At 45.0% G+C, this 24,010-nt stretch overlaps 2 protein-coding genes across 12 annotated transcripts in view; one reads left to right on the plus strand and one right to left on the minus strand.

Annotated features, from left to right (window-relative positions):
* Positions 1–20,048, minus strand: part of zranb3 (zinc finger, RAN-binding domain containing 3) — a 62,527-nt gene extending 42,479 nt beyond the window's left edge. For 3 of the 6 annotated variants that reach the window (XM_053617394.1, XM_053617393.1, XM_053617397.1), the window contains exons 1-6: positions 18,832–18,953; positions 10,084–10,102; positions 8,328–8,506; positions 6,909–7,140; positions 2,140–2,225; positions 1,274–1,445 (exon numbers count right to left, since the gene is read on the minus strand). In XM_053617394.1, the coding sequence (XP_053473369.1) occupies positions 1,274–1,445; positions 2,140–2,225; positions 6,909–7,140; positions 8,328–8,506; positions 10,084–10,102; positions 18,832–18,953 (810 nt within the window). Of the gene's footprint in view, positions 1–1,273; positions 1,446–2,139; positions 2,226–6,908; positions 7,141–8,327; positions 8,507–8,655; positions 8,757–10,083; positions 10,103–18,831; positions 18,960–19,982 lie in introns of those variants that run through there. The other 3 variants (XM_053617392.1, XM_053617396.1, XM_053617395.1) reach the window with 3 other exon arrangements.
* LOC128603153 (R3H domain-containing protein 1) overlaps positions 19,390–24,010 on the plus strand; it is a 41,901-nt gene continuing 37,280 nt past the window's right edge. For 3 of the 6 annotated variants that reach the window (XM_053617388.1, XM_053617387.1, XM_053617390.1), the window contains exon 1: positions 20,057–20,180. The gene's annotated coding sequence lies outside the window, so the exon portion shown is untranslated. Of the gene's footprint in view, positions 19,527–20,055; positions 20,181–24,010 lie in introns of those variants that run through there. The other 3 variants (XM_053617385.1, XM_053617386.1, XM_053617391.1) reach the window with 3 other exon arrangements.

The following is a 24,010-nucleotide window of genomic DNA, read 5'->3' on the forward strand; positions in this document are numbered from 1 at the left end:
AATGCAGAACCGACAGCGTGCACAAATATTTAGCGAAGGAAAATAGAAACGGGCACCGAGAGAGCTCCGGGTTAATCTCTGTGCGGAGCGTCACATGTTCTCCCGGTGCGTTCTCCCCGGTGGTGTGCGTCGGGGTTCTCCGATTCCCTCCCCACCGCGACCCTGACCGAGATACATGGTGAATGAGCGCTTACAGAAGATAAACCGATACATGAACGAATACAGGCTTCTATTAGTCTCGAACACGCACGTGAACGTTAGAAAGAAAGGAAAGCCAAAATGGCTACTTCTGAAAGAGAGAGAGAGAGAGAGAGAGAGAGAGAGAGAGAGAGAGAGAAGCTGGTTAGGAACAAAGTGTGATTCGAGAAGTACTTTCTCCTCTGAATAACATGCTGACGGCTCATCAGAGCTTGAAAAGAGAGGAGAAGGGAAAGAAAAGAAAAAAAAAAGAGAGCGAAGAGGGGGAAAAACTGTGATCATGGACGAGTGAGATAAAACGATAATTAGTGCTAATCGAATACGATCGCCTAGCAACGGCCATGGGGCGGTTATGGAGAGGTAATTAGCGCTATATTTAGCCTGTCTGATTCCGTCTCATCTCAGATTGGATGATTGGCGATGTTAGTGTATGGGTGTGTGTGTGTGTGAGAGAGAGAGAGAGAGAAACGTGTGAGTGTGAACTTTTCTCAGTGTGTTTATGAATGCGTGTCTGAATCGATGAGCATGTGTTCGTGCATCAGCACAATGGTATTATAGCGGATTTCTGCCAGTAGCTGTGTTCGTTCGCGCGCGTGCGTGCGTGTGTGTGTGTGCGCGTGTGCGTGGACTTTCGCTGTTGCTCTGATTTGTCTGAACTCTATCTCAGTGCTGTTTAGTGAGACATGGACAGTAATATCAGCAGTCCAGCAGGATTGCGAGTGTGATATTGCTTTCGTACAACAGCTCTATAAAGAAGAAATGAATACAGAGTAACTGATATTTCTGACACGGTTCGGTTCGGCCAATCGGTTTTGTTTTTGCTCTCCCGAAGAAAACAGCTCCCTAAAGAAAGCCACAGCGTTAATAACTTTACCACGTCAATAATCATCAAGCGTTTTTGTTTGTTTGTTCTCTTTGTCGAATCACGACCTGTTCTTTCGTCTGTGTGTGACTAGACTTAAACGACATCAGACGTCCATCCAAGCTGTAACTGGGGCTAGTTTATTCAGTGACAGCGCTGGGTTCATACTGCTGGGTGCGGTGCGTGTGTGTGTGCGCGCGTGTGTGTGTGTACCTTGGCCGCCTCTTTTGGCAGGTCGAAAGGGATTCTCTGGCGGATTTTGGCCGGCAGCTGTGTGAGCACTTCGGCTTTAAGTCTGCGGATCATGATCTCGCTGAGCCTCTGGTGCAGCTCGTCCAGATGAGACGCTCCGCGACAATCCCACTGACGCCTGCTCCCGAAGAATCTAAACACACACACACACACACACGTGCGCGAGATTACCCCCCTCAGTGGGCTCTCAGGAGCAGCTCTGTCATTAAACACACATTTAATCAATCAAACCAACACACACTTGTTGCTCTCCTCACACTTTTAAGCACCTCATTATGAGGAGATCTTTGCAATCCTGAGTGTGTGTGTGTGTGTGTGTGTGTGTGTGTGTGTGTGTGTGAGGGAGACTAAGAGCTATAATGAGAAGTAAATGATGGAGAATCTTTGGGTGACTGGCAGGCATTTTACATATTTTAGGTGATAAACGCACACAACCTTTTGTAAGAGGTTTTACGGGGAAGTTCATTCACCCAAAACATTTATTAAAGAGTCATGCTCTTTTCCTGTGGCTGCCTCTCAAATGGTCTTGTGCACTAAACAGTGTCTGCAATATCATTAGGTTATACCCTACGTAGTGAGCACATATCGTTACATGGAAACATAACCCATAACCCATGGGAGGAAATTCGGATGCAAACGTTTGCCAGTGTTAAGACCACAGCGACGCGCCGTGTACTGGCCCATATAAATTTACACACCCAGTGATTAGAAAATGAAGAAATAAATGACCAGTGATTAATAAACCTGTTCGTTAGTGGACCGTTTCCCGGTAATAATTCCGCTCGTTAACCTTCCATCCTAAAGAATAATGAAAGGGAGATGTTCACCTGTAGTGAGCATTGCAGTATTTCTTGGCGTACTCGCTCCATGTGCCGAAGCGCCTCGGATACAAAGCATCGATCTGCATGAAGAGCTGAGAGAGAGAGAGAGAGACAGAGACACACAGAGAGAGTGAGAGAGAGACAGAGAGAGAGACACAGAGAGAGTGAGACAGAGACACAGAGAGACACAGAGAGAGTGAGAGAGAGACAGAGTGAGTGAGAGAGAGACAGACACACAGAGAGACAGAGAGAGAGACACAGAGAGAGTGAGAGAGAGACACAGAGAGAGTGAGAGAGAGACAGAGAGAGAGAGAGAGACAGACACACAGAGAGACAGAGAGAGACACACAGAGAGAGTGAGAGAGAGACACAGAGAGAGTGAGAGAGACACAGAGAGAGAGAGAGACACAGAGTGAGAGAGAGACACAGAGTGAGAGAGAGAGACACAGAGACACAGAGAGAGTGAGAGAGACACAGAGAGAGAGTGAGAGAGACAGAGAGTGAGAGAGAGACGAGAGACAGAGAGAGTGAGAGAGAGACACAGAGAGAGAGAGACACAGAGAGAGTGAGAGAGAGACACAGAGAGAGTGAGAGACACAGAGAGAGTGAGAGAGACACAGAGAGAGTGAGAGAGACACAGAGAGACACAGAGAGAGAGAGAGAGAGAGACAGACACAGAGAGAGTGAGAGAGACACAGAGAGAGTGAGAGAGAGACAGAGAGAGTGAGAGAGACACAGAGAGAGAGTGAGAGAGACAGAGAGAGTGAGAGAGACAGAGAGTGAGAGAGAGACGAGAGACAGAGAGAGTGAGAGAGAGACACAGAGAGAGAGACAGAGAGAGTGAGAGAGAGACACACAGAGAGACACAGAGACAGAGAGTGAGAGAGAGAGACAGAGAGTGAGAGAGAGACAGAGAGAGACACAGAGAGTGAGAGAGAGAGACAGAGAGTGAGAGAGAGACAGAGAGACACACAGAGAGACAGAGAGTGAGAGAGATGAGGTTTGACAGTGGGCTTCTGCATGCTCAGGGTTTAGAGGCAGAATAAACGACCTGTGTGCTGCTGCTGTGCGGTTATTTCTCAGGTCAATGCCCGTACATGTCTACAGCAACGTCTTCAACCTGACACGACGGACAAGCCCAGAGAAAAATAAAGAAAGAAATAACTAATACATTTCAAGGCTTAGTCAGTCAGCGGCAGTAAAACAGGAAAGTGCTTTTTCACTGGAGAACTGCACCGTTTCTTAAATTCCTTTACGTCACTGCTTGACCGTGCGTTCTCGCCGTCTCTGTTTCGGGAGCAGAAACGCGCCGGAGCCTCTCAACCTCCAGCTAACGAGCGGCAAATCAAACAGCGACGGTTTTATTCTGCGGTGGAACGGAAGCCGCCCACAGGTTTCCATTTATACGGTACGCAGTTAAAAAAAAAAAAAAAGCAAACAAACCACAGAAACGGGTTGACGGGGCGCGAGGGCGAGAACGCTACTATATTTAATGCAGTGTTTGATTTCCTGTATCAGGATGTCTCAGCACAGCTTTCTTTTATTAAAAATACAAAGGCGGAAAGAGTTTCTAATAGGTGCGACAGTTTCGGAGTTGAGCTCACACCGCTCTCTCGATCTGATCCTCACATGTCCTGGTGGAACGTCATAGACTCGAGATGTTCTTACAGGTGCAATCCATCCATCCATCTTCTATAGCGCTTATCCTACAGGGTCGCATGGAACCTGGAGTCTACCCCATTGAGCCTCGGGCACAGGGCGGGGCACACCCTGACGAGGTGCAGATCCACACAGAGCACATTCACACACCCATTCATACACTACGGACACTTTGGACATGCTAGTCAGCCCATGTCTTTGGACTGGGGGAGGAAACCGGAGTACCCGGAGGAAACCCCGCAGCACGGGGAGAACACGCAAACTCCGCCCACACAGGGCAGCGGTGGGAATCGAACCCCCGACCCTGGAGGCGTGAGACGAACGTGCTAACCACTAACATACGGTGAGCCCCTAAAGGTGCAATAGTCGTTTTTTTTTTTTGCGACTTCCGGTCCAGAACGCTTGGTTGTATTTGGAAGTGCCTCCTGTCAATCATTTCATAGACACTTTAATCTACGGGCCACTGTAGATCCTCGGGGGTGGAGCTTTATGAACATGGGTGGCATTCATTTTAAATGTTGAATCGAATCTAGATCAATTTGATAAGATTGTTGACTTGCTAAGACGCTCGTGAAGAACTTTGTACTGATTTGCAGGGACGCTTCACTCTAAGGGGACGGAGACAAAAAAAAGAAAAGAAAGAAAGCCTTTATTCGCTTTGTTCGCCTTCATTTTAGGAAGCTAAGGCCAGGGCGCAGGGGCGGCCACGATACGGCGTCCCTGGAGATGCTACGATTGGTTTTCGGGGGATCTCGCTCAGTGGCCCAACACTGGCAGCGCTGGGGCTGGAACGCCCGACCCTATAGACGGGTTTACCGTCACACCGTTCAGGGCCGTCATACAACGGAAATGACATTCCAAGCCGATTAACGTTATCGCGCCTATAGCTAATCGGCCGAACAGAACCAGTAGTCGTTAAAACACCACGCTGGTTAGGAGGTGTTACTTCACACTCGGGCTGCACGTATCGTAGGCCAACGCTTGATTATTTTCACAGGGCACAATCTGCAGTCTGCTTTGCTTTGATTGCCGTGATTAATTGTACAACACATCCAGATTGCAGTCATTTTCGTCATCTGTTCATTAGCGCGACAGCATACGCTGAAAGCTTTACGTCAAAGAGTTCCACCTGGGATGGGATGTTTGGAATTACAGGATTATTTATTGATGCATCGCAAAGTGTGTGGAATTTACAGAAAAAAGATCATCGATGAATCAGCTGTAGAACAGGTCAACATTTCAGTTTGGAAACTGGAGAATTTTCCACAAAAGTGGAGGAAAATTCAAAGAAAGGATATGTGGAACGAGAACGAGCATGAGAGCGGCCAACAACAACAACAACAACAACAACTACTCCAGGGCTTCTTAAAATCTGAGTTATGGTTCTGGATATTTCCCCCAGCAGAAACACAGTCCTTTAGAGAGTACTACAGAAATAGTGTGAAAACAGCCAGAGGGTGTAAATGATGTTTCACAGCTCGATTGTTCGCTCGGTCTCTGTCGGTATCGAAGGTTTAATACGGCTTCCTTTCATACCTCGCGATCAATGCCTAGTGTTAGACACGTCAGGTTTCAATGGAATGACGATTTTTTTTTTCTTTCCTTTTCCTGGGAATAATAAGCAGCAATTATATAAATCCAGGTTCCATCTGCTCATTTCTCCAGGCAAATGTGTTCATCAAAGCTTGGCACTGCGCCATGAGATGAAAAAAAAAAAAAAGACAGCGGGATAGGTAGAGAGAGAGAGAGAGACTGACATTCATTCCCTCTGTCCGGTCACGGTTTTTGCAGATAGTAATAAAGGCAGAGATGGATGCTGTGCTCAGTAGAGAGAGAGAGAGAGAGAGACAGACAGACAGACAGATAGAGATCTAGAGAGAGCGATAGATCTAGAGAGAGCGATAGATATAGACAGAGCGAGAGAGACACCCACACACTTCCACACAGTGTGTTCAGCTTCGGAGCTCCAGGGGAAGTAAATATCTACATCTATGAAACTAGAACAAGCTGAACCAAAGGAAAAAGACACATGGTTAAATATATCTGTCCACGGTATCCAGACTCGACCGGTATCAAACGACTCGGCAGGTTACGAACGAGCGATTTAAACCTTTCGTTTCTGGACAGTTCGAACAGTCACCCAACAATGGAAAAAAAGGGGTTTAACCCAAAAACCCTTCACGTATGTCGATTTTGCTCCCGAGCAGCCGTCTGGCTGGCATCGTGTGGGGCTGACGATGCGCGTGTTAACCTCGCAGCGTTCACGTCTGACACGGAAGCCCTAGCTGGCAAGAATTCCATACGGTCTGGATTAGGAGAGAAACCGGCACTGATTTGAGCGTGAGTGATGAATCGGTGACGTCTCTCTTCACATATCGTGTTCATGGAACTAATTTGAAATGAATTATACGCATATATGTCGTACACACGGAGCGCCACACCGCGTATATGTGGAGGTGTGATACCGAGCCGAGAAAAGGGAAGCACTCAGCAGGCTATAATCACCCGAGGACAGGGAGGCGTTGTGATCGTTAAACGTGGCTCGGGGGGGACACGATGCGTCTCAGACCTCCTAAAACCGGATATAAATCTCCTTCTGCATGTAATCTTTATGTACTCGGCTCCTCGAAAAAGGAACAGATATACTCGATGGTGGATGTGGTGTATTACGTTACACGGTCATTCTGCTGTCCAGGCTGAACGTTTATTTCTGTTTATTAACCGTCATGATCGATTACGTGAAACCTTACATGCTCGCCTACCCAGTGTACGTCCGATCGCGCAAACGCAGTAACATTAAAGCCACTGACGGTTGACGTGAATAACACTGATTATCTCCTTACACTGGCACCTGTTGGGGGGGGGTATATTTCTCCAAAACTGTGGTGGGGGCAGAGGTGGCTTGGTGGTTAGGTGGTTAAGGCTCTGGGTTACTGATTGGAAGCTCGGGCGCTGCCAAGCTGCCACAGTCGGGTGCTGTATAATGGCCGACCCCGCGCTCCGACCCCAGCTTCCTGGCATGCTGGGGTATGCGAAGAAAAGAGCTGACCAATAAAGACTCGTTATCGTTAAAACGGCAGGTCCTGTAGGGTGAACATTCCCATAAGTGCTGTTACCTCTTCGGGTCTGCCCAGCGCTGGCGTTCCTGTGAGCAGGATCGCACGTTTGGCGCTCTGGATCAGCGGCACCAGGATCTTCGTCCTCGCTGCGTTCCGGGACTTCAGGTAGTGCGACTCGTCCACGATGACGACGCCGAAGCGCTGCGTTTTCAGCGCTTCCACTAGGGACCGCGCGTCATTGGTGAGCAACCCGTAGCCCAGAACGGTCACCTTGCTCCGGCTGATCCCCCTTTAAAAAATTACACACGGTGTCTATTAGTAATTAACTAACGGCCTCCTGAGAGTTTAAGATCACATCATGTCCACACTCACCTTGTGTTTTTTTTACGCTCAAAAGCTGTAAGAGTTAAATGGTTGCTGTTAATATTTTACGCTGACCCACTCCCAGTTCCCTCTCTGTAAAACAAATCACCTCATACGCCCGGTACGATCTTCCTGCTAAACTTTCAGTGCGAGTTAAATAATTTATTCTCTCAAATGATCCATTTTTATGCTCTTCGGCTCATGAGGCACCGCTCGGAAAGACTGCCTATTTTTAAAAAAAGGCTCTTTGCGCCGTCTATCCGTACAGTGGAAGCCATTTTCTTTGCACTGTATATCCTCTTGATAGTAGCCATTTTTCACCGTGTTTGTCCCGTAGGCCATCAGAGTTAAAACATCACAGACACAAGGCCATCGAGAAGCCGTTTCCATGGCAGCGAATAGCGGGTCAGATCGACCCCAGGCCGAGATCTTTGGGATGAGCAGGCCAATTTGTGCAGCTCTTTTTAGAAGCATCGATAACGGGCAAAAAGGCAACAAGACCCCTGTGCCCGTGTAACCCGCCTTCCCGATATATCCAGGCAAAGGAGCTTGAGATTTTGCTCAACACACACACACACACACACACACACACTCTCTCGCTCTCTCTCCAACTGAATGCCGGCTTGCTATTAATATTTTGAAAAAGGCCTTTAGTTCTTAAGGATTCATGGGAAGGTTTTTGCGCAAGAAAGTTTAGTTTGGGGCTGTTCTCAAAAATCGCAGCATGTCTCAGCCATAATACTGTCTCTGCACGAAGCCTGAGCTCAATCTATAACAAAAAAAAAAGAGAAAGAAAGGAAAAAAAAAAAGTACACAACACATTTTCTTGAAATTACTCAAGGCATCAGCATTCATACCATGAGCACTAAGCTCAAACCGGGAAATGCAAGAATGTAATAAAAGCAAAAATAAAATATAATAAATAAAAACACCTCACATATTTGTTTCATTTCAAGTTTCAGGGAAAGAAAAAAAAAAAGCCTCAGTACAAAAACATGCAATGATTTTGGTCTTATCGACATAATTACCCAGTTCTACAAGTCTTCAATGACTTGTGTTATGATCTGCAAGGTTTAACAAATACACACACAAAAGAGAGAACATGACACGTACATGATATCAGCTTTGCTCTCCACCAGGTTGATGTCGTCAGGCCGGAGCTCGGGAACCCAGCGCTCCAGCTCCTCGATCCACGGGTACTTCAGTGAAGATGGCACCACGATCAGCAGGGGCCACTCGTCTCTGTAGAGGTACGCCACCGAGATGGCCTGCACCGTCTTTCCAAGCCCCATCTTCAGCAGCACAGTCCAAACATTCGCCATTCCACATTATAACAAACAATCCACATTGATTCACACAGATGGTAATGAACGTTGGAATCGGTTACAAATCGTACAGTGACCTGGTTGCAGAAGTTTGCACACCCCCTCCTATTAATTACCTTTTTCTTTTAATACAGCATCCCGTCTTTCTGGGTAAGAGACTACAGAGACTCCCATTTGGATTGGGCAATGTTATTTAACGCTTCCTTGCAAAATAGTAAATAATAAATGCTCCAGATCAAAACTAACTGCGAGGGGATCTCTTGTGCACAGCCCTCTTCAAGTCATTCCACAGGTTTTTCGGCAGGATTTGGATCTGGGCTCTGAACGGACCATTCCAAAATGTCGATCGTCTTCTTCTGAAGCCGTTTCTTCCTTTACTTGGATGTGTGTCGTTGTTGCACTGAACCTGCTTCAGCTGCAGGTTGTGTGCCAAAATAGATTGGTATTTGGAGATATCCACGATCCCTTCTATCCTGACTAGAGCCCCAGTCCCAGCTGAAGAGATGCAGCCCCACGGCATGACGCTGCCCCCACCATGCTTCACTGTGGGTATGGTGTTCTTTGGGTGATGCGCGGTCCTCTTGTTTCAGCCCCAAGCATATATTTTAGAATTCTGCCTAAATGTCCTACTCATCAGACCGTGACACATTTCGACACGTTTGGTCAAAATTTAGGCGGGCTTCGATGTTTTTCCACTCGAAAGGGCCTTTAGCGTCTAGCTACACTACCCCAAATCCCAGACGTGAAGAATACGAGGGAATGTTGTGGCATAATGGATTGACCAGTACTTGCCAGGTTCCAGCGGCTCCTATAATTCTGGGTGATAAGCTGTCTTGTTTGTTTGTGCACAAAACATCTCAGTTAGAATTATATGGTGTGGTGTGGTTCAGCTGAGCTCCTTTAATGTCGCCGTAGGTCTCCTGACAACCTCGCTGATGAGTCGTCTTCTTGTCCTTTCATCAGGTTTGGACGGACGTCTTATTAACGTCACCGTAGTGCTCCGCTTTCTCCACTTGTTGATGATGGCCTTCGCCACGGCCTCAGCGGTGCTCTTCTATTTGTTTTTATTCTCTTGAATGATTTTTTGATTGCTTTAATCACATTGAAAGGTTTTTAAAAAGATCCGACGTGACATACCTCGTCAAACCTGCAAATTTTTACGGGGGTGTGTAGACTTTTTATATCCGCCATGTTCATAAAATCTGCCAGAAAGTCCATGTTTGAGCTATGAATGCTTTACCTGATCGATTAAATACTTAATCAAAAGGGATTAAGCTTACAGGGTCATAATACAACAGAATTTGGAGGGGTGGTTTTTTCCCCCATGTTTTATGTTTCAGCATTTAATGATTGAGCCCTTTAAGTGTAGAATAAGGAGTAGAATAGGAAAAACACTAAATACACAGTTAAAGACCAGCAGTGGTTTAGTTTGACATTTCCTTAATATGTACTACAAGTTCCATAACCTTTCCTTCCATAAAAGCGGCCTGAACAGGAACAATTTCACTTCTCACCACCCTGAAACGATAAAAAAACGGGCTTACCTCGTCGCCAATCAAACACCTGCAAGACAAAAACGACAAGAAAACACAGGGAATGAAATAATAGAGAATTTATTCTTCCCTTACTCCGATCCGTTTTGGATACCGAATGACTCCGGAGGTAATCAAAAGCATCTCAGATGGCCATCTCATAAGCAGTGCCCCAGATAATTACCCTGCAAATTACCTTTTTCATTCCTGCCCACAAATCGATGCCCGGGGAGGCTGACGTATCGATCCAGCCAGGTACTGTGAAAACAGAGCTTCCTGTCTCGTGCGTCGTGCTCGATATAGTTTCACACACCTGACGCTCAAAATCCAATTAAACTGCACCAGCTATCGGTGTCGGGAATTAATTAACGGCCTGTTATACCGCAGCGCCGCTGAATACCTGAATCGGAAGGTGTTGATTAATTTTCTATAACAGAAGCTCTGACTGTAGTTCCGGTCGTGATTTAAGCGTGCTTTGATTAACACGCTTGTTCTCATATGCTACTGTTTCTATAGTAACGGCTCATTCACGGGGACTTGCATCACGGATGATCTCCATAATCTAAAGGCTAATAGAAAAAAAAAACAACAACCACTTTAATAGGAAGAGATCTGCTGATGAGAGAGGGCAGACTGTTTTGAGCAAACAGGAAGGCTACGGTCAATCAAATAACCGAGCGGTTGAGCAGAAAAGCATCTCAGAACATACAAAACATCACATCCTGAGGATGGTATATGGGCTACAAGAGCAGAGGAACAGCCACAAATGGGAATCTGATGCTACAGTGGGCAGAGGATCACTCAAACTGGGCTGCTGAAGATTGAAAGATGAAGAGGCAATGTTTTTCCAACCGTTACGTGTCCGGTTTCGTTCAGTGAACCTGTCTGCACTGTAGCCTCGGATTCCCGATTGGATCTTTAGCACGCGTTTTCTAATCAGACGTCCAGGTGGACATCAGTCTAAATAAGGTTTGGAACGCAAGTCTTTCCAAGCGTCTTTTTGGAAGGAGCGCTCGGGAAGTCGAGAAAGGCGGTGGACGTACAGCGCAAACAAATAATACAGCAGCTGGGTCTCGCTGGGATTCGGTGCGATGAGCTGCCATCCGTTATGAGATGTCTGCCAGACATGCCAAGATATATGAAGAAACCTCGCTCTATAATGGTGTGAAAGAAAGGAGGTGTGGTGTCATCATCAGAACTGTGCTAGGAAGAAACGTGAAGATGTTACATCACTGAGAGTAGGGGTATAGAAGGGGAACACAGAAGAGGACCGAGCACTGGGCCTTGTGGGACGCCAGTTTTAAGTCCGTATCGAGCACGTGTTTATCCTCTCTGAGTCACCTGACATGACGCACCTACAGGTAGAACAAAAAAAAAAAACCCCTCCTGAAGTGACGCAAAACTCTCGCATGTCCCGTTTGTCTGGAAACACCTGTATACCTGCTATTTTTTACTATTTCTGTATTCATGACTGAAATACACTCCTGATTCTTCTGTCAAAAAAAAAAAGTTGCTCTGAAGGACAATTCAATGTCCCTTTGGCATCATGGATGGAAGGATAATTATTCGGCAGCTCCAGGATCACCACCGCACTGCTGAGTCTCTGGGTTACGGTCTTGCATGTTCTCCCCCTGTCTACGAGGGTTTGGCTCAGGTTCTCTGCACAAAAAAATAAAAACATTTCAATGCTGGGATCGGTGACTTGGTGTGGTCGAGTGCATGGGTGTGTCTCCATGGACTGGCCTCCCAGCAGAGGTTTTCTCCTGCCTTGCGCGCAGTGTTCCCAGGGTGGGCTCCAGACTTGCGACCCCGATTGGGATGGAGCCATTATTGAAAATGAAGGAGTCCATGGAAGCATCCTGCTTGGTCTCCTATACAGGCTGGTGATGGCGGTGTTATATCAGGGAGTGATCTGCCAGCATACATCAAGCACGCTGACGCCCACTAAAGAACGGCTCATGGCATGATGGCATGGCTAATCAAAGCCAGGAACAAGGCTCAGTTTTCTTCCTCGGGTTGCTTGCACCAACCATGGATCTCAAGCCTATCACGCAATCTTTGCCTGATGCAGAAATGCCAGAAGTTGGTCTTTCATGGGTCAATATTCCTACATGAAAGCATCCACCATTTTGTTAAATCCAGACCCAGGCATATTTATGTAGCTCTCGAAAGCCGAAGAAGGCACCGACACTTCTGATCACTGCTCAACAGAGTCCGATCTCCATTCGCAGCCGGAGCTTGAATCAAGAGAGAAAAGCACAGCATGGATTTCCTTAAACTCACTGTACCCTGTGCCGGATCAGCTCAAACTGGGTGAGCACTAACAAATTCACAACTTTTAACTAAAGCACCTTTCTACTTTTATTTTATTGGCATGTTAGATATCGTATTTGGCCGGGTCCATTTTCAGGCAGTGCTCTACCACCAAGAAAATCACGAATATCTCCCTGTCAGTCAGGTTAAAACCGGGAACACCGAGCGAACGAGTCGGCCTCGACAGAGGCGTTTCATTTTCCGTATTCAAATTAAATGTGAAAGAACCCATAAAGAAAAGATGTGCGGTTCACGTTCTCTGCGATTGAGATTTTCTGCTGCATCTTTGAGGCAGGGGGGATTTTTAATTGCTCCAGGCTTTAGTCAGACTACTCTGCGGATTTACACCACACACATGATGCTTCTCTGGGAGTGACCGAGAAGCGTGTATCTTTCGTTTACGTTACAGTTACGACTGTTTGCATCATTAATATTGCGGCCCAGGCTGATTTCAGTGCTGCATATGGACACGGTGGACTCTTTACAATCAGCAGATTCACTACGGCTTAAGACGTTCACGTTAAAAGATGCCGCGCGATGGGATTTTTTTTACACGGCGAAAATGACGCTGATGTAAATATTTCTACGTCGCTGAACACGCGAGACGCGCCTTGTGCCGAATTATCGTAGCGGTTTCAGTGGTTTACGTTATAAACCGATGCGGTGACGTTTACGCTGTTTAAGATAACGTACACTCGGTGGTGCCGATGGTATTCACAGTGCTGCTTGTGACATTTCTGCTTTTTGTCCTACTTTTCAGACACAAGTACCTAATGAGAGAGAGAGAGAGAAAAACACATGCTGAGAGAGACGGAGAAAGTGGGATATGGAAACACACGTAGACAAAACAATGGCAGAATGATGCATTCTGGGGGGGGGGGGATAAAAAGTGAGTGAGATGTCAGAAAGGAGAGCACACTCTCTTCATCCCCTTTCCGCCTCCTAATACGGGAGACCATGATTAATGTGCCCTGTGTTGTTTTCTTCTAATTAATCCAACACTAGCACAGGTGTGTGTGTGTGTGTGTGTTTGTGTGAATACCCAAGTGTGCACATGTGCATATGTGTGCCGCGTGCCATTTCCACGCTCATTAATCACTCTTCTTTAAATAAACCGATTCATGCCAGGCCTGTTTCCCTTTCAGCACCTGAAGACCTTTCTTTTCTCCTCACTGCTTTAAAATGTTATCTCTGATGTGCACCGGGTTCAAGTGTCGAGTCGAACCGCCCGATCCCTCCTCACTGCAAGTAACCCTGGATTATCATAGAGTCCATGATTGTAAAAGGGTCCGTCGTGTCCTTTTGTATCCGGGGAGCTTGTTCAGTCAACAACAACAGCAACAACAACAAAGCTTCCAGGATCGAGGAGACAGCGTACAGTGGTAGCCTACCACGGTTATTAAAGCGCCGGTACGGTTAAATATAATACGTAAACATACGAGTTCATTTCAGACTAGATCTACTGATCCTAAATGAGATCGTTTAAAATGTAAACACAAATCATTAAGGACAGCTTTTTCAGGGTCCCCCCCCTCCCCCAACTATTCTAAATGTCAATACACAACTAAAAACACCTCAGAATCTCTACAGGATCTTAAGCATGGTGCTTTTTCCTCTTGGTTTCATCCATCTGCTGAAGCCATGGTCTGCAAAGAGCTTATTTAAAGAACAGGATGTCCGTCCAAACCCGATGAAAGTGCGAGAGTTATCAGGGAGGCTGCCGAGAGACCTGCGAGAGCTGCAGGGATATGACCGCTACGGTTCACTCCCTGCACGTGACGATCTGTTGTCTCTAGGGTGGCGAGCGAAATAATACGTTATGGTCTGATGAGACTAGGGCAGGATTCTAAAAGATATGTTTGATGCAGAAACAAGACGACATCTTATCACCCGAGGAACACCATACTCGCAGTGAAGCATGGTGGAGGAAGCGTCATGCTGTGGGGCTGCATCTCTTCGGCTGGGACTGGGGATTTAGTCATGATAGAGGAAATCATGGATATCTCAGAATTCCTATCTATTCTGGCACACTACTGTACCTGCAGGCCTGCGTGAGACAGCTCAAGGTGAAGGAGAAAAGGTCATGACGCCCCAAAGCACAAATTCAAGCCAACAAAGGAACGGCTTCAGAAGATGATCAGCATTTTGTAACGGACCAGTCTTAGGGCTGCAGATTATTTTTTGGATTAATCGGATGGGGGGGGCTTTCAGTACCATTTTTTCGTTTATTTGAATGTACTTGTAAGAACTCGCCATGCGATGGACCATGCACACAACCATCTCATGGGTGTATACTCCTGCCTCACACTCTGGACAACCCTGACCCGGATAAAGAGGTGCCCGATACCAGTACTGAAACCCAATGCGTCCCTAGTCTATAGTATAATCCATGATCGACTACAAACGGTCCCAAATTCTTTCAAGGCAACATTCACAGCCCTTTCAAACGGTCTCATCTCCAGCCTTTGTTCTACAATTAGCCTTGATCTTAACTAATCTCTCTAGCTTTCCTTTCTTGCGCGTTCCTACCACGGTTACAACATGATTAGAAACGCTCGTATCGACCGTTTGCCCCTGTAGACCCGTCGTACAGGTCGATAAGTATCGATCAGCCCTTGCGTGCATGCTGGATATGAAGACAGACGCATATTTTGCCGCTGGAACGTGGCGGAGGGGCAGGAAGTGCTGCGGTGGCAGGTTAATGCGGCGCGCGGCGTTCAGGGCTCATTAAGCGCCGTAATTGTGTCAGCACGGCGTATGCTAATCTGGAGTCCCGCAGCACTCGCGGCTTTGTGTTTCGGCTCGCGATCAGCAGGGAAGTTCACGCCGTTCGGTCGTAGGCAAGCGTACGTCTCGTCTCGAGTATTCTGTCGTTTAGACCATGGATGTTCTGTTTATTTATACGACAAAATGGAAGGCATGTCATCGCTCTGGCCATCTGAGCCAACCGAGAAGAAAATTCTGCTGCGGATTCTTGGTTCTAGATGTGACAAACTGAGCATCTCCGCACGTCCTTTCTCTCCAACACGTTCTTTATTTGTGCTGATATGTTATATATATATATTCCATTTAGATCATGTTAATTCATTCAGCATGTAAGCGTTATGGTACCCGTGATAGATAGATGATAAAATCGAGGATGAGGCCTTGCTTCACCATCCTGCCTGCTCACAGCATGTTCACTATGAGACTTTGTCCCTTTGAGTGTAAAGAAAGTGCTTCCGCTCTGGGGGGTGGGGGGGGGGTGGTTGTTTCACAATTGGAGAGAGAGAGAGAGAGAGAGAGAGAGAGAGAAAGAGTGAGAGACTGAAGGAGAATCGATATGTCAGAATAACAGCGCTGAGGGGTTTATATTCTACTGCGAGAGAAGAACGGAAACCGATCCGACGCGGCCACGAGCGGCTGAATCGCTCAAATCAAATCACACACGCTGGACAAATTTATGAACGCTTACGACCTTCCGAAAACACTGATTAAAAACGTCCCGGTTCTCTCCTTCCTCTTTTTAGATTAATGTAAAATATCAATGGGAATATACTTATACAAATATATTCCTCTCATATGAATTCATGAGTGTGCCAATAATTGTTGCACACCTATATTTAACAGAGATTTTTTTTTTTTAAATGAACCTGTGTTTGCAACTGTTTAATAATCCATGAGTGCGGAGTATTTCAGTGAACAAAAAGATCAAAAGGTTGAACAATAAAGACAATTATTCACAGCCTTCTTCGCTCGTATTTACCGAGGGTGCCAATATTAACGGAGGGCGCCGGTGTGAAGGGATTTTTGAAGCGTACACGCGATAGAAACGTTCTTCTGAAAAGGACGCGGGTGTATTTTCCTTTGTTTTTCCTTTTGCTTGTTCTTAGCCCAAAGCAGGAATTTCTTATAAGTGTAGTCCTACTGCACCTCATTGATTTTAATGCCTCGACACTGCATCATCAAGCCAGAGCAAATTTACACCATTAGCACTTTTAATTTGGGGATTCGGCGACTTCCATCCGTAATGAAGCCGTCGTTAGGCTGCATAAACGTTATGACGAAGGGGGGGAGAAGGAAAAAAAAGACAGACGACAGAAGAGAGAGAGAGAGAGAGAGAGAGACACACAGTGGGTTTAATTTCCGGGGGGTGTGTGGGGGGGGGGGGGGGATTGGGCTCACTAACGTCTCGCTTAGAGTGAGTTTCTTGAAGGCATCATCAGAATTAATGAGAGGATGGATTTATGTTGTGAGGAGTGACGTGCATATCTGAGAAGAAAACTAATTGCTTTCATTTCCACTGTATAAACAGTCGGTGGCAATAACGCTAAACAGAGCGGATACGCTAACAATCCCTTAATATAATTAGCCTAGTAATACATCGTTTATTACGGGTGTGGAGGAGAGGAAGTGGGTTTCAACTCCGAGGGGGTTTACAGACAAGCCGGCTCACGTTTCCCACAGGCCAAACACGTCAATTAAACGTCACGTGATCTATTAGGCGGCCGCGTCTCCGGCCGATTGACGTGAAACCCGAAGAAGACGACGGCGACGTGAAACGAGCGGCGGGACGACGGAGTAAACGTTCTAACTCTTGCCCGTTGTCGATTTATATCTCGCGACACGATACGCGACTCCGTCTCCAGCTCTCATTTAGCGGCGAAAGAAAAGAAAAAAAAAGAAAGGAAATAACGGGTGCTGTTTAGGCTGATGATCAATCTTTTGAGAAGTGAACGTGTTCAGAGACGTGCAGCTCGTACTACGACGTGATGACAGGAATATGAGAACGGAAACTCGAAAAATACGTTTTTAACCCAACTATGATCCAACAATCTGACACGTGAGAAGTCGGGCGTGTTGCCACGGCGACGACGGATATGAAAACTACTGGGCGACGCCGACGTCAGTGAATGAAATACAGAGACGCCCTTCTAACAGTTGGGTGGTTTGGATTATAAAAATGAATGATTTTTTTCCCCCTCATACATTCCTCTGAAACGACATTATTGAATAAGTATTCGCCCCCCTCCCCGTCCCCCTCCCTTGAACTCCTCGACGTTTTCTAGCGCATGTACGGACACCGCTCACCTAATTACGTGACGTCCGGCTTCACCGGAATGAAACTTGAGGTTTTAGAGTAACAAGGAAAGAATACTTACGTTATTTTATTTGGAAACGATTTTGCAAACTGTACTACAAACCGTACTAACCCTTCCCACTCACACAACTTTTCATTATAGGACATTTTGTGTCGACTCGAAACGGTGCAAGAAGTGGAAAGGGGGTGAACACTTACTTACACAAGGCAAGTGTTAATTATAAAAGATTAATATCCGAGTCGTTCAGGTTGGATTGCGGCTTTTAAATAAGGATATAATTTCACACTATGCCTAACGAGCACTTAGGCGAAGCTGTCATGTGATAATCGGGTGGAAAAAGACATTGAAAGGAAATTGAAAGGGAGAAAAAAAAAAAAAAAAGACTGTAAAACATGTTCGAGGTTGTATTCGACTCGCGGTAGCATTTTCTTGCATTCCAGTCAAAACCGGGATTTCCGAGGTTGTCCCTAAGAATCCTACGCTAGAGGGATCAAATGAAATTAGACAGCATTCATTAAGCAAAGTTCTCCTTATTTATCCTCACTAGGAGAGACGTACCGGTCCCCCGGGGCGGCGGGATGCGTGTGAGGTTCAGCGCCGTCGGTCGCTCTGAACGTGGCGTTAATTAACTACCTGACCCCGTTCCCGGAGAACACAGCTTTCTCGCTCGCGCGAGTCCTCCTATAGATCAGCCTTCATCAACGCCTGACTGCTCTGACCTGGCTTACATCGACCCGGAGCTGGAGTAAATTACCTCGTCCGCTCGCTTTTAATCACTCCGCGACCGAGCCGAACAATCTCTTTGACTTAGAGACGTTCAGAGAGTACGCCAGACACTGGCTCGTTTCTATAGCGACAGCTGTTAGTCTAGGACTAATAATAAACAGATTTAAAAAAAAAAAAAAAAAAAGCATTGCAATTTAACAAAGAAAAACAACGTCTCATCCTTTAACGTTTTCTCTTTTCTGTTGGAAGGGAAGGAGTCTCCAGTGTCAGCGCGCGTCGCTAGGTAACAGCACGTTTACTTGTATAGCACTTTTAAAAGGGTTGATATGTAAATGAACACTATGACGTCATGCACACGCAAATTAGACCGCTGTCATACGGAGTTTATGTACAAATGTTCTCACAGGAATAAGGAAGGTCACGTGCTCCAGGGTGGAGGTTTGATTGAATGTTTTCACCACTTTTTTCTTTTCTCAAACATTTCCATCCATCTAAACAACTTCTAAACAACAAATGACATTATAATGAACATAATGTGTCATACTCACACATCTGGCCCATTTCTACAGTCTAATAATCTTTCTAATGTTCACATAAAGTTTGTTTGTTTGTTTGTTTGTTTGTTTGTTTGTTTACAGACCTTCCAGCTCTGGAAAGAGCGAATTTGACTCCGTCGCGCTGAAACAGCAGCAGCCTCTTCTCCAGCTTCTCTGGAAGAACCAGCAGCTCCTCGTCCCCGCCTTTAACCCGACCTTTTATCATTTTCTTCTTAGAAAAAAAATAATAAACAAAAATAACCTCAAACCGAAACTGTAAACAGGCTAAACCGTGAGCTAGCTGACCTGACTAACAAGAGAAGAAAAAATAAAAACAGTTAGCTTAAGCTAAACCACGCCTCACTGAACAGCCATTTTGTATAAACCCGTTAGCTTGATTGTGTCACGCGCGTTTTGATATTTCGCGGCAATGTGGTGTGGCGCCTACGTCATATCCGCGCGACACGAGCTAAGCGCCACAGGGCTGCTACAGTTACTGCGTAGTTTGTGGGGAAGAGGCAAATAAATAAATAAATAAATAAAAATAAAAAAACAACAACAACGATGGGTTGCATAATGTGCAATATGCTAGATATACACACACGGATGATTTATAAACAGCAACTACGATAACTTTGTGTTATGTACTTAATAAATCGACCTCGGGTGTTAGAGAGGTGCTATATAAAGAAATAAATACGCAAATAAGGAAAAAAAGCCGACAATTAAAAGAAAGTTATGAAACAGTGAAAACAGATATACATAGAGGTATAGAGGAAAGTTGCAACTGCAAAAATCGGTTTGTTATTGATTATTGTAAAGTCCTCATTGCTTTGTTTGTTTGTTTGTCTGTTTTTAGATTTTTAACACTCGCTGATATATAATACATGATTGAAGCTTATTGATGTGGAATTTTCCTAACAATGAAATAAGATGCTTTTTGATATTTTTCTACTCATATGAAAGACAGGAATCAGTGGAATACATTAATATATTATTCATATAAGCATATAAGGGACATCAAAGGAGGAAATACGGACAAAATAAAACATGAAGGATGGGTTATCCTGAGTCTAATAATAAGAACACAAAGTGTTAAATAATCCGTGTTTTTAAATGTTAAAAATGTCAACAACAAAAAAATGTTTACTTAAATATTTTTATATTACATTTTTTAAAAACTTTTTAAAATATATAACGTATAGAATTTTAAAAATAAAAAAATGTAAACATTAAAAATTAATGCAGAAATTACTGTTGTTGTTGTTATTCTGTGATCTGATTGGCTGCGCTGACTGCCGGTCACTCCTCTTCCCCCGCCTCTTTCTCTCCCAGCATCCTTTGCGCCGCTGTGACTGACTTGCTCAGTTAGCCAGTTAGCCTGTACATGCTGCTACTACGTTGATTTGTTTTTCTTTCTTCTGGACACTCTCAGATTCTGTCGTTCGTCCCGGTGAGTATGTATTTACCTCGGTTGTGTTTTTAATACAGTTTGTGGGCGCGTGCTCACCAGCGAGACTGACACTCTACACTGTAACTGTAAACGCACCGGTTAGCTTGTCAGGCTAATTAAGCTAGCGGCACCGCCGTTAACGCCTAAACGGGATCATTTACGGCTGTTGAATTTGAGATTTAATGACGCTGTAGAATATATTTCAGCTTCTGTGGTGTGTGGAGTCACGTCAACTCGCCTCGGGGATTAAAACGAGTGTAGTAAAGGACGAGGTAAACGAGCTAGGCAGCGTTTAGCTGCGCTGTTCCATGCCATGCTAAAGAGACACAGGCTCGGTGTCCAAACCGCTTCTTGCTCCCTTATTGAGTGCCCTAATTAGGGTGTGACATAATGGCCTTCACGCGCTACATAGTGTCAAACCTGTTCTACAGACCTCCGTTTAGGATTCAGCCACTAACCCGGTTTCTTATCTTATCATTATCCAGTTTTCTGCTTTTCTTTTCTTTTTCTTCTTCTCACGCCATTTTATTTACTTTAAGTTGTTATTTTTGCACTACCTTCTTTCATAATTTATACATACATACAAAATGTCCAATATAAACGACTCACAGTACAAAAATGCCACCGTGTGTAGTTAAGCATAATTCCAGTGCATTCTAGTTTACTTTGAGGCGGTTTAGTCTGAGAGATGGATGAGTAATAGATTTTCTGAGTAAAAAACATTGACTGAGGTTTGATACAGGAAGATGTCTAGACAGGGGGTTTCATGGCAGTGTTTGTGCTCCTGAGATTCAAAACAAAACAAAAAAACCCACAAGGACACACACGGACAGCTGTTTTAAAGTGGATTTGAAATCAAGATTTAGTTTCATTAGTTGCCTTGTCGACTTCTCGGTTAAACACACAGAGAAATAATAATATTTCAGCCCGATGAATTCATGACACAACGTCTGCTATCTCTTCTCTGAGGAAGATTGGTCTGTCCCGCTCTCTCTTCGCCAGTTATAACCCGGTACGACCCGGGTTCACCTTCAGGTAGTTTAATGTTTAGCCTCGACGAAAGTGTTTGTCTAGATCTCTTTTATATTAAATGACCTGCCCCAGTTTCACAATTTCTCCTGCTTTGAGATGTTCAAACATTCCCCAAGGTCATTCTGTGGGGTTTTAAAACATGTTTTTATTATTTTTTTTAAAACCCTGTCCCAGTACTGAATCATGTAGGAGAGTTCTGAACCATTAAAACCATTTAGGCGAGTACTGAACCATTTGAACCATTTAGGAAAGTTCTGAATCATTTAGGAGAGTTCTGAACCATTTTTGAGAGTTCTAAGTCATTAAAACCATTTAGGAGAGTACTGAACCATTAAATCCATTTAGGAGAGTTCTGAACCATTTAGGAGAGTTCTAAACCATTAAAACCATTTAGGAGAGTACTGAACCATTAAATCCATTTAGGAGAGTTCTGAACCATTTAGGAGAGTACTGAACCATTTAGGAGAGTACTGAGTTCTGAACCATTTAGGAGAGTACTGAGTTCTGAACCATTTAGGAGAGTACTGAGTTCTGAACCATTTAGGAGAGTTCTGAACCATTTAGGAGAGTTCTAAACCATTAAAACCATTTAGGAGAGTACTGAACCATTTAGGAGAGTACTGAACCATTTAGGAGAGTACTGAACCATTTAGGAGAGTTCTGAACCATTTAGGAGAGTTCTGAACCATTTAGGAGAGTACTGAGTCATTTAGGAGAGTTCTAAACCATTAAAACCATTTAGGAGAGTTCTGAACCATTTAGGAGAGTACTGAGTCATTTAGGAGAGTTCTAAACCATTAAAACCATTTAGGAGAGTTCTGAACCATTTAGGAGAGTACTGAGTTCTGAACTATTTAGGAGAGTACTGAATCATTTAGGAGAGTACTGAGTCATTTAGGAGAGTTCTAAACCATTAAAACCATTTAGGAGAGTTCTGAACCAGGTTGTTTCCAGTACAAGTGTTCAGTAATGGAGTTAAAGGGTTTATTTTCCACAGCTTTCTCACCTGTTTGTCTGAATAAAGTAGTTTCCTTTTGGATTATTTGCTGTTTTTGTTTGTTTTCAGATCATTAAACCAACTAAAAAGCCAGCTCAGTCGATCGCTAAAAAATGAAAGTATAAGTCGCACGCTTAAAGGTGCATTAGGTAAAATTAGTCGGGCTGTACCGGGTAAGTAGGCGCGTGCGAGGACGTGTTCACGAAGCGCCGTGTTCAAAACCTGCCTCGTAGTTTTCAACACTGTATGATTTTTATTATTTTGTAAGGTTTGTTTATTATTATTATTATCTGCCCAGGCGCATGCCAACAAAATGGAAGCAGAGCGAGGAAGCGTTGGGCGAGCATCTGTAAAATCAGCCGCAGAAACGAACGTGAAGGCCGAACGTTTTTTTTCCCCCTCTAAATTTTCCGCAGGTTAGGGACGTCACGTGACGCCATTCAGCCAACGCCCTGTTCGATTCACGAGTACAGCTAAAAGGTCTCATTTACCAACAAACTTCGCCGCAGAAGGATTTCACGCAGTCCGAGTAGTTTTTAGACCGTCTCGCGTAGGTGGCTCACGTAAACACAAACGAGCACTCCGGGCCCGGAGCCGGTTTCCCATGCAGGTTTGTTTACTCAGCCGCGTTTATACACTCGTGCTGAGGTCACGGCGTAAACGATCGTTTTAAATCACGTTCGACCTACGTTCTAGCTCGGTGGTTCTCAGACGTTTTCAGCATGAGGCCCCGCTTGCGTAGGTGCGTCCCTCGAGTCAAAATCTTCACGCTAGGCTCTTCTGTATGAACTTTCTCAGCGTAGAGACTACATCCTCTATCTAAAACTTATTTTAAATAGGTCTTTGTTATTTAAAAAGAAAAACCATCGACTATCGAGCCTTGAAAACTCGTTTACGGGAAAAGAATTCTTAAAGTCCGGATGGGATTAATCTCAGTTTACCTGTTCATGCTGACAGACTTGTACACAAGTGCACATCATTTGCGTTTATGAGGGATGAACCCCGTCCTCCAGCACCAAGTCGTAGCAGTTATACCATGATATACCGCAATAGCTTCCAAAACTGCGTAGGAGATCTCGGTCCAGTTTCCGCCTGGCTCCTGTATTAAACCGCGACGCACTGCTGGGTGGCGCGTCGGCCTGGAAACGATTTAAAAGGTGTAATATTTAAAGGTCACCGGATTTTGTTAGGTCCTAAATCACTTTGGCTCTCATTAGCGCCGGCCGTTACGACCAAATAAAACGTCTAAATGAGCCGTGTTTTAAAAACGCTGAGCAACAAAGCGAGGCCCTGTTCCGTTACCACAATGCAGGTTTTAACGAGCTCGCGCGTGGCGATCCGGTTTTATCCGGTTTCCCCGCTTTATTAGCAATACAGTATTGTACGGGTTAGGCTAAAGTAAAGTACGGGTGTTAAAGGACGTCTTTTTCGGAACGTGGAGCTCGTCAGCCGTTTGGATCCGTGCCTTTAAGAGATCCAGGTGCTGGAAATCTGACTGGAGTAGAGACGTGGGTTTGAAGTTTGACGCTGATTTCGGCGCACGTGTGGCCATGACGCGAAACTGCAGTGTGACTCGAGCATGAAAACCACAGCGTTGAAACAAACCGAGAGAAGAAGAAGAACCCACCAAGGACTCTTGATTTTGTGAAGCTTATTTTCCTCTTCTTCTTCTTAACAGTGTGCGGTGCTTTGTTAGGCTTCCGGAGCTGCCCTGTTTCTGTCATAAGGAAAATAAATAAATAAATAAATAAAGGAAGAAATGAGGTCCAATCTGCATCAGAAGGGACCTGGAGGTTTGACG

The sequence above is a fragment of the Ictalurus furcatus genome, chromosome 27 (genome assembly GCF_023375685.1).
Source record: "Ictalurus furcatus strain D&B chromosome 27, Billie_1.0, whole genome shotgun sequence".
Taxonomy (NCBI): domain Eukaryota; kingdom Metazoa; phylum Chordata; class Actinopteri; order Siluriformes; family Ictaluridae; genus Ictalurus; species Ictalurus furcatus.